Source organism: Stegostoma tigrinum, chromosome 27 (genome assembly GCF_030684315.1).
Source record: "Stegostoma tigrinum isolate sSteTig4 chromosome 27, sSteTig4.hap1, whole genome shotgun sequence".
In the NCBI taxonomy this organism is placed as follows: Eukaryota; Metazoa; Chordata; class Chondrichthyes; order Orectolobiformes; family Stegostomatidae; genus Stegostoma; species Stegostoma tigrinum.
The window spans coordinates 44,632,048-44,648,235 of NC_081380.1; the positions used below are offsets into that span (position 1 = coordinate 44,632,048).

The 16,188-nt window shown below is 40.5% G+C and overlaps 1 protein-coding gene across 2 annotated transcripts in view; it reads right to left on the bottom strand.

The window, feature by feature from the left end:
• Positions 1 to 16,188, bottom strand: part of bcas3 (BCAS3 microtubule associated cell migration factor) — a 1,086,700-nt gene that overhangs the window by 483,171 nt on the left and 587,341 nt on the right. For both annotated transcript variants that reach the window (XM_059655421.1, XM_059655420.1), the window contains 2 exons: positions 9,985 to 10,115; positions 4,762 to 4,927 (listed from right to left, as the gene is read on the bottom strand). In XM_059655421.1, the coding sequence (XP_059511404.1) occupies positions 4,762 to 4,927; positions 9,985 to 10,115 (297 nt within the window). The remainder of the gene's footprint in view (positions 1 to 4,761; positions 4,928 to 9,984; positions 10,116 to 16,188) is intronic.

A 16,188-nucleotide genomic window follows, 5' to 3' on the forward strand; every position in this document is an offset into this window, starting at 1 on the left:
GTCTCTCTTTATACATCAGTCCTGCCATCCAAGGAATCAGTCTGGTAAAACTTTGATGCACTTCCTCTATATCAGAACATACTTCTTCAGATAAGGAAACCAAAACTGCACATAATACTCCAAGTATGGTTTCACCAAGACCCTGTACAATTGCAGCAAGACATCCCCACTTCTGTACTTGAATCCTCTTGCAATGAAGGCTTTTCTCACCATTTGTTGCAACCTCCATGTTCAATTTCAGCAACTGATGTATCAAGAACATGCCCAATCCCAATCTATGACCATTCAGACAATAGTCTGCCTTCCTGTTTTTACTACCAAGATAGATAGCTTCATATTTATCCACATTGTATTTAAAACTGGCATACATTCGCCCAGTCACTCAATTTTTCCACATCAAAATGAAACATCTCTGCATCCTCCTCACATAAAAGTACAAATCTCTGTGGTACCAGTGACAATGTGGTACCCTATTGGTCATTGGTTCCATAGAACATAGAACATTACAGCACAGTACAGGCCCTTCGGCCCTCAATGTTGTGCCGACCTGTCATACCGATCTCAAGCCCATCTAACCTACACGTACGTCCATATGCTTGTCCAATGATGACTTAAATGTACTTAAAGTTGGGGAATCTACTACCGTTGCAGGCAAAGCGTTCCATACCCTTACTACTCTCCGAGTAAAGAAACTACCTCTGACATCTGTCCTATATCTTTCACCCCTCAATTTAAAGCTATGCCCCCTCGTGCTCGCCGTCATCATCCTAGGAAAAAGGCTCTCCCTATCCTCTCTATCTAACCCTCCGATTATTTTATATGTTTCAATTAAGTCACCTCTCAACCTTCTTCTCTCTAATGAAAACAGCCTCAAGTCCCTCAACCTTTCCTTGCAAGACCTTCCCTCCATACCAGGCAACATCCTAGTAAATCTCCTCTGCACCCTTTCCAAAGCTTCCACATCCTTCTTATAATGCGGTGACCAGAACTGTACACAATACTCCAAGTGCGGCCGCACCAGAGTTTTGTACAACTGCAGCATAACCTCTTGGTTCTGGAACTTGATCCCTCTATTAATAAAAGCTAAAACACTGTATGCCTTCTTAACAGCCCTGTCAACCTGGGTGGCAACTTTCAAGGATCTGTGTACATGGACACTGAGATCTCTCTGCTCATCTACACTGCTAAGAATCTTACCATTAGCTCAGTACTTTGCCTTCCGGTTACTCCTACCAAAGTGCATCACCTCACACTTGTCCGCATTAAACTCCATTTGCCACCTCTCAGCCCAGCTCTGCAGCTTATCTGTGCCTCTCTGCAACCTACAGCATCCTTCGTCACTATCCACAACTCTACCATCCTTAGTGTCGTCTGCAAATTTACTAACCCATCCTTCTACGCCCTCATCCAGGTCATTTATAAAAATGACAAACAACAGAGGACCCAACACCGACCCTTGCAGTACACTACTAGTAACTGGTCTCCAGGATGAACATTTCCCATCAACTACCACCCTCTGTCTTCTTTCAGCAAGCCAATTTCTGATCCAAACTGCTATATCTCCCACAATTCCATTCCTCCGCATTTTGTACAATAGCCTGCCGTGGAGAACCTTATAGAATGCCTTGCTGAAATCCATATACACCACATCAATCGGTTTACTCTCATCTACCTGTTTGGTCACCTTCTCAAAGAACTCAATAAGGTTTGTGAGGCACGACCTTCCCTTCACAAAACCGTGCTGACTATCCCTAATCAATTTATTCTTTTCTAGATGATTATAAATCCTATCCCTTACAACCTTTTCCAACACTTTACCAACAACTGAGGTAAGGCTCACTGGTCTATAATTACCAGGGTTGTCTCTACTCGCCTTCTTGATCAGGGGAACCACATTTGCTGTCCTCCAGTCATCTGGCACTATTTCTGTAGACAATGATGAGTTAAAGATCAATGCCAAAGGCTTGGCAATCTCCTCCCTGGCTTCCCAGAGGATCCGAGGATAAATCCCATCTGGCCCAGGGGACTTATCTATCTTCACCCTCTGAAGGATTTCTAATACCTCTTCCTTGTGAACCTCAATCCCACCTAGTCTAGTAGCCTGTATCTCAGTATTCTCCTCGACAATGTTGTCGTTTTCTAGAGTGAATACTGTTGAAAAATATTCATTTAGTGCTTCCCCTATCTCGTCTGACTCCACACACAACTTACCACTACTATCCTTGGTTGGGCCTAATCTTACTTTCGTCATTCTTTTATTCGTTAAATACCTACAGAAAGCCTTAGGGTTTACCCTGATCCTATCTGCCAACAACTTCTCGTGTCTCCTCCTGGCTCTTCTGAGCTCTCTCTTTAGGTCTTTCCTGGCTACCTTGTAGCCCTCAAGTGCCCTAACTGAGCCTTCACATCTCATCCTAACATAAGCCTTCTTCTTCCTCTTGACCAGAGATTCCACCTCCTTCGTAAACCACGGCTCCCACACTCTACAGCTTCTTCCCTGCCTGACAGGTACATATTTATCGAGGACACACAGGAGCTTTCCCTTGAATAAGCTCCACATTTCTAATGTGCCCATCCCCTGCAAATCCTTCCCCATCCTATGCTCCCTAAATCTTGCCTAATCTCATCGTAATTGCCTTTCCCCCATAACTCTTGCCCAGTGGTATACACCTATCCCTTTCCATCACTAAAGTAAACATAACAGAATTGTGATCGTTATCACCAAAGTGCTTACCTACTTCCAAATCTAACACCTGGCCAGGCTCATTACCCAGTACCAAATCTAATGTGGCTTCGCCCCTTGTTGGCCTATCTACATACTGTGTCAGGAAGCCCTCCTGCACACACTGGACAAAAACTGACCCATCTATAGTACTCGAACTATAGTGTTCCCAGTCAATATTTGGAAAGTTGAAGTCCCCCATGACAACTACCCTGTCTCTCTCACTCCTATCGAGAATCATCTTTGCTATCCTTTCCTCTACATCTCTGGAACTATTCGGAGGCCTATAGAAAACTCCAAACAGGGTGCCCTCTCCTTTCTTGTTTCTAACCTCAGCCCATACTACCTCAGTTGACAAGTCCCCAAACATCCTTTCTGCAACTGTAATACTGTCCTTGACCAACAATGCCACACCTCCACCCCTTTTACCATCTTCTCTGTTCTTACTGAAACATCTAAATCCCAGAACCTGCAACAACCATTCCTGTCCCTGCTCTATCCATGTCTCCGGAATGGCCACAACATCGAAGTGCCAAAGCCACAACATCGAAGTCCCATGGCCACAACATCGAAGTCTCTTGGAACATAGCCTGTTTTCTCCTACTCTTTGTTACCTGTTTGCCAACCACTTTTCTATCTGTGTCAGTATACTTACCACCAATCCAATGCAATTTAATTTTACATGCTAGTTTTTTATGTTGGATTTTATCAAAAGTCTTCTGAAAGTCTAAGTAAACCACATCCTTGGGTCTCCCTTATCAACCCTACTAGTTACATCCTTGAAAAATTCCAGCAGATTTGTCAAGCATGTTTTTTTTTTGTTTACTCTGACTGATCCTGTCCATGTGAGCCTTGGTCAGCCTCAAAGTCAGAATATTTTACACAATCTTGCTTTTTGTACAAAGTGTTAAGGTTACATGCTTTTTTCATCATAAAGACTTAACTTGTGTCCATATTATCGCTTCAATTTCTATTCATTTTAAGGCTCTTCTTCACAAAGCAACTATGGTAAGTCAACACTTTGCACTTGGTTTCAGCCATTCTTATCCAAAGTAATTTAAATTACAATCTTCTGTCTAAAAATAACACTTAACATGCAATCTTCACCTTTAGGTGTCCATTCTCTGATACCAGTGTCAATTCAGATATAAAATAATGGTGGCAGGACAGAAATCAAAACATATTACTTTGTGTATAGCATTTGTTAACTATTCAGTCTTAAGATATTATAATCATCCTGTTCAGACATGCCAGACACTTCTCTAGAGCAAGTGAAGCTTGAACCCAGACCTCCTGTCTCAAAGATATGGTCAATATCGCTGTGTCACAAGATCCTGCTACTCGGTCTTCAAGCTCCTTCTACACACCAGTCCTCTCACATGGAAAATCTATGCTTGCCCGTTTTTTATTTATACACTCAGAAATACTATTATGTACAACTGAGCGACTTTCCCACGGCCAAAATCATTGTGATTTTTTTGCACTTTATTTTCCTTTACCTACTAACCACCACCAGTAATCACCTCTGTAGTCAATTAAATACTTATATGCAAAGTCCAGAATGGGCAATGTAAACCATCAAACATAACAAGTAGGTAGGTTGTTTGCCTTCTGTACCTACAGTAAATTAATTAATTAATTAACCATAATCACATTCTTAACAACTTGTTACGTGAACATCAATGATTTCCAACTTGCTATTGGAAATAAAGTGGTACTGCCCCTATCTTTGAGCCAGAAGGCCCCTGTTCAGATCACATCTACACCGTGGTCTGCAATAACATCTGAACAAGTTCATTTGAAAATTTCTACCAAATTGCAAACTTTCAAAGGTGATGGAGCCCCTTCATGAAAATATTATTTTTGAAAAGCCTCGAGAGAAGCAACCTAAATATTATAAGTCATATTCATAGTCAAATAGTTGCCAAAGTGTTGCATGCAGCGGAAGTCACAAATTCATAGGCGTAAACCCTTTTAACAATTATAGATTAAGCCTTGCTGATGTAGACATTTTCAGGGAAGGTGTCTAGATATCTTACCTGGCCAGAGACCAGCTGGCTCGGGGACATGTTAACAGCTCCAGCTGAGTATCATCATTGATCTTCTGCACAGTGTTGACAGGACGCGGCTCAATTGTGTGTTCCACGAGGTTGCCATAGCAACTAATAATGAACAGGGAATCCACTACTGACTGTTTTGATTGATCTAAGGGCAGAATAGATACATAGTCTTGGAACAGCAAAAACAGTAAAGTAATATAAACAGTTAAAATACGGTGTGAATGTCCAGAGCCCTTTTGTTAAAGTTCAGCCCTAAAAAGGTGCCTGAAATTAATTGCCTTTCAAAATTTTGCAAGTAAAGTGCGTTGTTAAATATAATTTGTGCTTTTTGGCCCTAACTAAAACAGAAATTTAATTGGAAAGGGAACAGAAAAGGAAACAGAGCAGGTAAGCACAGAAAGGAAACTGACTCTCTCAGTTTTTAAGAGATCCCAAACAAATTGTAGGGCTGGAAACCAAAACCAACTGATCTCATGAAAAGATATAAAAAGATACTGATCGGTCCAAGCTGTGCAGTCCTTGTTGATGAATTCACTGGTGCTGTACAAACAAAATCAATAAGACTGAAAAAGATAGTTTAGATCCAGATGTGAAGTAAAGTTGCTGCAGCTGTTTCTGTTATTTGAAGAAAACAATTGTGAATCCACCCTGAGTTGATCAAATCCTATAGATGTGTGCCATTTAGGAGAAAGACTGTGCCCAGGCAATTCAGGATGGTTCTCTGCTGCTACGCGCTGCAGACGAGCAACTGGAAGGACAGGAGAAGAAATTCCAGTATATACTTTTCGCTTTTGGAATAAGCACGGTATTGATTGTACCCAACCACACGTGTGCAATAACGCTGTGTGTAACATGTGAGTGCGATTCCGAGATTTGGACGATACCAGCAAAATAATCTGGTGGGCATGAAGAATTACAATGACAATTAATTTTGAGCCATCAATTGGACTCTCAGTTGAATATACCAGAAGATACGTGTATTAATGCACAGGGCTCTGTGCTTTGCAGATAGAAAGAAGATGTACATGTATTTCCCTGTTAGAATTGAACAAAATGGGTAATAGCCATTCAGTGGTTCATTTCTCAGGCCAATTTTGTGACTGAGAGAACCAACATGCCTGGTTTAAAATTTGAATAACGCTTAGCAGTTAACTATCAGATGTCATGACCTGGTACAGATATGTTCTAATTAACCTGTTCAGAATGCTCTTACAAATCTCTGGAGCAGGTGGGACTTGAAGCTGGGTCACTGGCTCAGGGGTAGCGACACTACCGCAGCATCACAACAGCCCTCATTAACTACTATATTTTCTTTAATAATGGCTCCTCAAAGCAAAGTTCACTTGCCAACTAACTAGCTCTCACCTCTCCTACAGTATAAAGTATAAATTATTATAAATACTATCTTTCCTTTATTATGGTGATTGTTGTGAATTGTCCTGATGGGTACAAGACAAAAAGCTTTGAGAATAGGAGCTGAAGTTTACCAAAAACTTTGGCATATTTCATGAAGTGCTTATTTCCATGAACCCTGGCAAGTTTTCTCATGTTATGCTTGGCAGCTCATCTCATTAACTATGCACCATGCCTCTATAGGCATTTGGAAGGTACAATTTAAAGAGCTTTGGCAAATTTCCATGTGGTCAACTTTGTCTCAACTGTACTGCAAGGCTCCTCCCAAAACTGATCCACACATTTGAACGTTGAGAATCTCATTTTTTCTGATTCATATGTTTCCTTATGCCAACATCCATGTTCTTCGCGGGCTTGGAAGATTCTGTCTTGTGCATTTTTATTTCAGCAATAGTCAAAACAGAGTTTGAAGGAGTTTATGACCAGGTAGGATCACTAAAATTTCATTAACTGAGTCAATTTGTGAACTCTGTCTTAGTTTCATCTTTACTTGGTATGTAGTTCATAATCAATCACAACTTGCCTATTCATTATATTTAACTTATGCTAATTCTGGATGTTTATGTACTGGATAGAGAGTGTTTAGTATTTGCTTTGCTGGATCTTGTAATTATAGAAATTCTTCTGTTTAAACTGTGGAATGTTCGAGCTTTATCCTTCTAACAAATAACTGGAATTTTAAATTTTATCCACTTTATTCAAAAGTTACATCTCTGTTGAAATCATAACAATATTCAAGATCCAAAAAATGTAACTAACATACAACACGATTATTTTATGTTAAAACCCTATACCAAATAGGTGCCTTGACACTTTCACAAATTTTAGATTTCCCAGATTGTAAGAAAATTGACAACTTAACTTTTAATATGACACAAAGGTGTCATGTCACAGAGAAAGACATATCTTCTCATAGGTCTCGAATCACCCAATGACTGTTTTTTGATTTACTCTACCTATTATCATATTATTTTATTCACTATGATGGTAACCTGCACTGCAGATCTCATGCATTTCCTAGTTTTCGCAGTATTCCAGCTCTGGAGACAGATATTGCTTCTGTTCAAAGATAGGTATTAGATCATATCCAGCTGTAAATGGCAGTGGACAATTTAACAACTAATCGAGGTTCCCCAAATATACTCATCCTCTAAGAAGAGGGAACATACACTTGTAGCCATCTATTGCCAGAAGTGCTACGTTGATGATCCCTCACAGGCTACTCCTGAGACTGCCATTATTTTAGATACCTACCTCCAACAATTTGACTCACTAAACAAGTGATGATGGAGCAACTCAAGGCACTGGATGCAGGAAGACACTGGGCCCTTACAAATGACCTGGCTAAAGTACTGAAGAGCTACACTCCCAGCCAAGCTGTTTCAATACAGCTAAAATATTAGTAATATAGAAATTTCCCAAATATGTTCTGCCCACCAAAGCAAGACAAATTTAATCTGACTAATATCTATCCCATCAACCGAAGTTTCTGGAAAAGCTCAGCATGTCTGGCAGCATCTGTGAAGAAAAATCAGAGTTAATGTTTCAGGTCCAGTGACCCTCCCTCAGAACACAGTTTTTGTTCTTCATTTACAGCAGCCGCAGTTCTTTTGGTTTTATCTATTCCATCAATCTGCGTTTGCTCATCAGCAAATGGACACAGGATGTCCATACATGGCAACTGTCAATGTTCAGTTTGGATTCTGCAAAGACCATTGGGCTGCTGACCTCAGCATGGTCTTGGTCCAGACATAGTCAAAAGAATTGAATTTCAAAATGTGAAGCAAGAATGACTGCCCTTGGCATCAAGGCCACATTTGATTAAATGTGGTATCAAACTGCACCAACAAAACTGGCATTAATGTGAATCAGGGTGTAAATTCCACTTATTGGAGTTATAGCAAGCACAAGGAAGACACTGGGGGAAATCATCCAGCCATAATTACATAAGGATATTAGGGTAATACCTTGATTCAAACATCTTCAGCAGCTTTGTCAAAGCTGTTTCCTTTATTATGAGGTTGGAAGTGGGGATTAATGCTAATAATTGAGTAGCAACACATTTGTGACTCCTCAGATATTAAAGCAGTCCATGTACACATGCAACAAGGCATAGATAAGATTCAGGCTCGGGTTTTTTTCAATTAATCTGTTCACAGGATGTGGAAATTGCCAGCTGGATCAGTATTTATTTCCCATTGCAAATTGCGCTTGAGAAGACGGTGGTGAGCTGCAATCTTGAACTGCTGCAGTCCAATGTGGGTAGGAGAAAGCAGTGTTAGAAGGTAGTTCCCGGTCTTTGACCCAGCAACAGCAAAGAAAATACAATAGAGTTTCATGTCAGGATAGTGTGGGTTGGAGAGGAACTTGAGGGTGATGACATCCTTGTGCAGCTGCTGTCCTTGTCCTTTTAAAAATGATAGGTAGTGAGTAATAATCATGCCATATAAGTGCCAGGAAATGGCCATCTCCAAAAAGGGAGAATCTAACCTCTTCCCCTTGACATTTCCATTGATAAATTCTCACTCTCAACGTCATGAGAGTGCCCATTGGCTAGAAATTGAACTGGGTCAGATGTGTAAATACTTATACTACAAAAGCAGATCAGAGGCTAGGAATTTTGCAGTAACTAACTTATCTCTTCCTTCACTGTTCATCATCTACAAGTCAGGAACTTGTCTGAGTGTATAAAAAGTCCAACAACATTCAAGAAGCTTGACACCATCCAGGTCAAAGCAACCTGCTTAGCTGTTCCCCATTATCCAACTGAAACACTCACACCCTCTGCCACAGGTGGATCATCTACCGATGATTCTCCAGTTCTAGACATGGAGTTGTGGATGCAAGCAGAAGAAAAATTCCTAAGTGTGTTTAGTTTCTCAGAGTATGCCTTTGGTTAGCTGATGTGATCAGGTATGGTTAGGCAGAGTTCAGACATACTTTTCTGGTCAGGGTTTTACGTCTGCAGTCACAGCTTCAAAACTCCAGCACACTGATTATTTGGTCCCCATGCACCCAGTTGTCTCCCAATTAGCCTTTAATTAACAAGTAACCATTACATATTCCCTAGTTCCATTTTGTCTCAAGCATCTGTGCCATCTGTGCCAGACCCTACTAGATGGATGGTGATGGTTATGAATCAGTGGCCTTGGTCCAGATCTTTCTTCTGCCTGTTACAGGGACAAAGCAAAAGTGCTGATTTAAAATGGAAAACAGTATACAATCTTTTTGTTTGTGTCTGTTGGGGCTAGGGCACTTGGTAGCCTCGTTGCTTTTCCAAAAATGCTAGGGAATCCATTTTACACTCACTTCAAAAGCTGTGGTTCAACATTTCAGCATCTCCAATAATGCAGTACTGCCTCAGAATTGCACTGTTCAAAATTATTTGTCTAGAGGATTAAGTTCTGCAATGAATCTTGAAGAAAACTTCAACAAATGAAAGAACATTTTCTACCTCATTACCTATTGTTACCAAGGTCAAATGTAGCAATGGCCCATGCACTGACACAGGTCTGAATTTCAGTTTCCAGAATGTACCACTATTGGTCTCCTGGAATATTTCTGGATAGATGGGAGGAGGGCAGGGGTGTTGTGATGAGTGTGTGTGGAAAAGTACATAGGCATGTAGCGATCACGTTGTATTTTCAAAAGGGTAAAGAAACAATTTGGGGAAAATAAATTATTGAGTTGCATTTATGTAAAAAAAAGTGATTTTCTTAATCCACATCTCAGCCTGATTTACCCAACGAGTTGCAGAAGAAATGTTACAAAATTGTACAGTACACTTACCTTTCTCCCGCTTTAGGCCAGGATTGGCTATTAACCAGGATCGTGATGAAGAAAAAGTGGCAGCAACACAAAATTCTCCACCAGCAGCCTTGCTTGGTGAAATCTGTGGGGCTGATCTGGACTTGCTTTTACTGAAAAACAACAAAAGGCACTTCACAAAACTGCCAGCACTTAGTTTCACTTCTCCCACCTGCCTGTTCTCAAACAATTCCCCAATCACATGCCCTGCTACACAGCAACATTTCAATCAGATGAACAGCTAAAAGTTCAAATACAAAACTGCTGCTGCTGCAGAGCAAGAAGAACAATTTGAGGTGGTTACCTCATCAATGGGACAAACAATTTGTCGACAGAGAATAAAGTTTCTGATGATCGTTGTTGGCATCATTGTTGTACATAAGGACAACTGGGCAGTAATTCATTCATTAACTGAAAACTCACAGCCAAATTCACTGCACTATAATTCGAAATATTCCTATTGCTGGATTAGGTTATCAAGGGTAGAACCGTTTCAAGGATCGCTCTCGAAGATCCAGAAAGAATTGTAATGATGAAAATTCCACATTATTTCAGAGATGTGTATGAATACTCCCATAGAAACATATTTTGCATCCCCATTATTGTAAATTTCATAAGCCAAACTAATACTCCAAGTGAACATACACATAAAGTACCAGTATGCTGAAACAAGCTTATACAAACTTAAAACAGAGTTCAAGTCTATTATACTTCATGTATAGTCAGACCAGAATGTCAGGGGCCAGAACAACATGGGCTTTCACATACCACAGCAGTCTCTCAACATAGACATTGATCCATGGTACATCATGTTTGAATATGCTGGCACAAAACCATATGGTGACACAGAAATTCAAACAAACAGATGTAGTTCAAAACCAATCAATTTAGATAAATATGAAACTTCATCAGTGCCTTCAAAAAATTTTTTTATTTTTTTTTCCCCTCCAACTATGTCTTGGTGCTGTCCCAGGTTCCATTGCGGGTAAGAGGGAAATTACTTGGCAGTGGAGCCTTTTGGCCCTGGAGATTTAGTTGGGCATTTGTGTCCAGTTGTCCCAGATATACTGAGATGCACTTGAGGCAAGTCCTAAGCTTGAATATCAGAGGGGCAGGTAGGGGCCCTCTGATAGTGGAGGCCCAGTCACCTCTAGAGTGTTCTGATCAGAAATGTCTGAGGGGCCCATTTGTGTGGTCCCTCCTCTAGTTAGCTACCTCCTTGCCTTGAGAGAAAGAGCCATCTAGAGAGCACACCAGGTTCCTGTCTCCCTATTGACAGGCCTTCCATCCTAAGGCCCAGTGGCTGAGTGACGGAGTGCAAGCCATGTGCACCTCTCCAGCACACCCTGAGGGTGTTGGACCTGACTCTCCAATGGCAGCCACCATCCTGTCCATGGAGTCAGCTAGACAATTGTATGCTTGAGGCAGCTGGGTCCCCAAAGCATGGCAAGACTCCTTTAGCCTGTCTGTTGTTCCTGTTCTTCCTTAATCACATGGACAAAGTCTCTGGTTGTCAACATCGCAGGTCCTCTCCTGTCTGGGGCTGAGCAAGTGTCTGGTCTCTGTCAATCTTCTAAGTGCAGCAGTCTGGGACATTTCTTCCTTAACCAGCCATGGAATTGTTGCAGTGAGGTGCTCACAGGCTTGTGCTCCCAATTTTTTTTATCCTGGCATTCCCACCAAGGTGTCAATAAATGAGCTCGTGGGGGTGTGCAGGGTACAACCTTGCCAATGCTTGGTCTGAGGTCAGTACACACTTCCTTAGAGTTTGAGGAAGTAGTTTCCGCAGGACCAGGTTAATTTTCTGCCACTGGTACCTACAAGGCACAAAAGAGATCAGGGGTACTGGCAAACATCAAGTACTCCTCATGTGACAAGCCCTCCATCCCTGGAAACATTTTTGTAAACCTCCACAGCCAGTACATCCTTCCTTACATATGGGGCCCAAAACTGCACACAATATTCCAAATGCAGTCCGACCAGAGCCTTATACAGCCTCAGCAGTACATCCCTGCTCTTGTAATCAAACCCGAATAATGAAAGCTAACAATGCATTTGCCTTTGTAACTGTCAACTGAAAATGCATGTTAACTTTAACAGAATCCTGCACTGGGACTCTCAGCTCACTTCGTGCTTCAGATTTCCGAAGCCACCCCTATTTAGATAATAGTCTATGCTTCTATTTTTCCTACCTAAGTGCATAACCTTACACTTCACCACATTGCATTTCATCTATCACATTTTTTTCTCACTCTCCTAGTCTGCCCAAGACCTTCTGCAGTTTCCTCGTCTCCTAAACTTTTCCTGTCCTTCCATCTATCTTTATGTCATCTGCAAATTTAATATATTGGACATAAAACTTTAACTCCCATCTCTCTCTATTGATGCTGGCAGACTTGCTGAGTTTCACCAGCACTTTCTGTTTTTGTGTCACTTCTCAATCATCTCTTCTGTAGAACAAGTCCTCAGGTAAAGTTGTAATTACTCAGTTCAGGTATTATTCTGGTAAATCTTTTTTGCACCTTACTGTGCCTCCACACTCTAATGTACTATGAAATCTAAACTATACACTTTACACAAAATTTGTGAATAGTATGACAACACTATGGCTTTAGAAGGTGTCTTTTGTCCCGTCTTGTTTTATGAAGAAAGGTCGAGACAGCAATATTGAGCAGTCAGCTCAAAGGCAATAAATTAAACAGCTTATGAAATCTTGGGATTTTTATTTAATAAAGTTGGAATAATAGAAACTGCCTGAAAGGGTAGGGTCAAGCTCCCACTGAATCAGGACTTTTAGTTTTAGCATTCTGCACTTGTGGGGGTCTTGAAGCTGAATGTGGAAGCTCTTATTTCTCTCTCTGTTACAGCTAAAAGCTGAGGTTCTCTTCCTACTACTCGAATTACAGATGAGACTATCTAGTTCACTGAATTTGCCTTTGCCAAGGATGTGTTGATAGGATACTACTATAATGAAACAGTTAATTAGTAGTAGTTAATATGTTTATTATTTTGTTAAGCATTTCAATAGAGTTTTGGGTAAACCAATTCTTTTATTTTTATTTGTCTGTACTTTAACTGTGGTGTAAAAATAAAGTGTGTTTTGTTTAATGTTGAGTAGTTTAATCAATTGAATTGCATCTGGAAATCACTGAATTACATTTATGTTGAAAACAAAAAAAAGTTTGGGTCTAGACTACCTTCTGAATATATTTTCAGGGTTTGGTCCGGTACAAAACAACAATTTTACAAAGTTTGCATTTTGCCTATCACCAAGGTTTACCCTTGTAGACATGTGGCGAGTAGGCAAGATGGCGGCAGGGTAAGTTGCTCCGTTTAGAGCTCCACTCTGCTCACATGTTCTGTTACTCTTTCTTTCTTTGACCTTCATTTATTTCCATTCTCTTTCTGTCTGCAGTAATTCAATCCCCCTCCACCCCTTTTAACTACCTACCTAAGCAGTCAGGAAGGAGCTGGGTCGCAATTGGAAACCTTGTGGCAGGAGCTGAACGTGTGGATTGTGTCCTGTATTGACGGCGGATCTAGCATGGGCTGGAGTGATAGCAGCTAATCAACAGCAGGCTGGTGAAGTAGCGCCAGTGAGAGTGGGCCAGTGAGGCAGTGCCGGTGAGAGCAAGCCGGTGAGACAGCTGGGAGTGGGCTGGTGAGGCAGTGGTGGCGAGATCGGGCTAGGGAGGCAGAGCAGGGCTCTGGCGGAGGCATGGTGAGGGCTGAAAAGCCCTGAGTGGCACTGCGGCAGTGGACAGGAAAGATGGGCTCTCTTGAGTTATCTTTTTTTGTCTTATCTTATTCTGTTAATGTGAATAGTGCCATGTATGTATGGCGAAGGTACACACTTTCCACTGTACTTTTACAATGAGTACACGTGACAAAAATGATGCAATCAATTCATCCCACGAAGATCAATGATCGATGTATATCGAAATGTAATTATTGTCAATTTTACCCTCTCAATACGTGAAGCATAATTTGTTTATTTTGAAAAGAAATCCAGGAATCTGACAGTAGTTTCTGAGTTAAACTTTCACACCTGCATTTGCTAACAGATCTCCACACCTCACAAATCACAGTATGTTCACAGTGACCTGCACATAGAAGGTTTAACCAGCGATAATAAAAACACTCATTGCAAGCTAAGAAGGCATTCAATGGACTGATTTAAACCCAGAAGTAGAATGTGCAGTAATAAATAAGATTGAATGTATTGCCACAAAGAAGTCAAGGTCTTAAATGAAATGTGATCAAAGTTGTGGGTTTATTGCCAAGTTGTTAATATATTGAAGCTGATATAAGCGCGCTTGGCATTTGCACTTTTAGAAGCCGAATATAGTTCCGATAATTCTGAATTTAGTTCTACATAAGTCCGATATCCAACAAAGTTCGCTTTTCACTTAAAATTCAAGACCCTTAAGTTGTTGAATGTACTAGTTGCTCTACATTACAAAAGCCAGTATGGTCTGCTGCTTATACCCGCTACCACAGTTAGTGCTTCAGGTTGATCGATAGGTAGAACTCAATGTATCAAGTATTCTCCCTCAGACAGGAGCAACCTCAAAATGATGGCTCCAGTGGCCCCTAACATACTGGTTATCCTTGCCAGAGAAAGGTCTTTAGCGTGGATAGACCTGTGAAGAACAGAAATTAGCAGTGCAAAAGGAAAAGTCATGTATGGCAACTTCAGACAGCATTAAATTGCAACCGCATCCTTACAGCCAGGTTTCAGTGTCAGGAATTTGTGAATTCAATTTATTGGAATTCCGGAACTCATACTGGAATTCTTAGCAGCATCTATCTCACTCTAGGTTCATTTACTGCCAGATTACACACAAAACAAAAACTTCACCTCTAAGCAGAAAGCAGCAGGAAGAGGAGTGAGTGATGTGGTAAAGGTTTTCATTTTTGAGTCCAGGGCTCAAATCCAGGTGTTTCTATTAAGACAAAACCCCTTCCATGTGTTCAATTTAAGAACCATGAGTTTAGGTGTAACAACAGTGTTCTCAGTTAGTATTGCTTCACCTGTACAAAAATACTATTAACCTAATGGTACAGTAATTACTAACTGACACAAATAACACAATTGACAGAGTGCAAAGGAATGCAAAATAGAATAACAATACACCGATACAGCAATGAATGCCCTTAGTGGCTGGGGCATACTCTTGTACCATGGTGGATAGAATATGATCTAAAGCTGAGTATGTGCTGATCATATGTGCATTATATATAGCATCATAACATGGGAATTTGGATGTTTAAATTAGAGGCAGACGGACCTTGGTTTTGGCCCGTGAAGGTAACCTTTTTGTTTACAAAATGAGGCCATAAATCATTTGAGACAGTGACCTTATAACATTATTTTCAAGAAAGATGTATTTCAATCAAGTGCCTGGTAGGGTACCTGCAAAATTAATTAATGAAATGTTTATTTTGCTGAGTTTATGATAAAGAGAGAAAATGGACCAACAGCCACTGGCTTAGTTTTAACTTCAGTTCAGAAGACTCAGGAGTTAGGTTCAAGAGAACGAACTCTTCAAGCTGTAGGAGTTTGTGTATAAGCTTTAAAGTTGTTAGAACTGAAAGGAAGTTCAGAACAGAAGAAATGGAAAGATATCATTCAACTGTCTCTGCATTCACAGAGGATAACTGGCAAGAATGAGTCAAATAAGCAGTTAAAGAATCAAGACAGGAATGATTTTCCCTGGGATTGAATATCAAGGAAAGAATTTCCTAGGAAACAATTTGAAAGTTTATTTTGCTGTTTATGTTAAGATCTTTCTATACTGTCATAGGCATCTTTATATCTTTCAAATAATACACTTTTGTGCTAAAGAGGTTTGGCAGCATTGTGTGAATATGTTCAGTAACTAAACACCATGGTAACCAAATGCAAAAATTAAACTTATTTATCAAGCCTGATTTCACTCTAGGTTCTGAATTGACCAGTATTACCATCTGACAGAATCATAACATTTCTGGATGCTGTACCAAGATCAAGTTTGAAAGCATTCTATTCCTCATCTTCACGTACAATGTCACCTTAAAAGTGGTGGAATAACTTCAGATTGTTGTGATAAAACAAAAAAAAACTGTGGATAATGAAGAACTGAAACAAAAGCAGAAAGTGCCAGAGAAACTCAACAGACCTGGCAGCAGCTGTGAAGAGAAAAG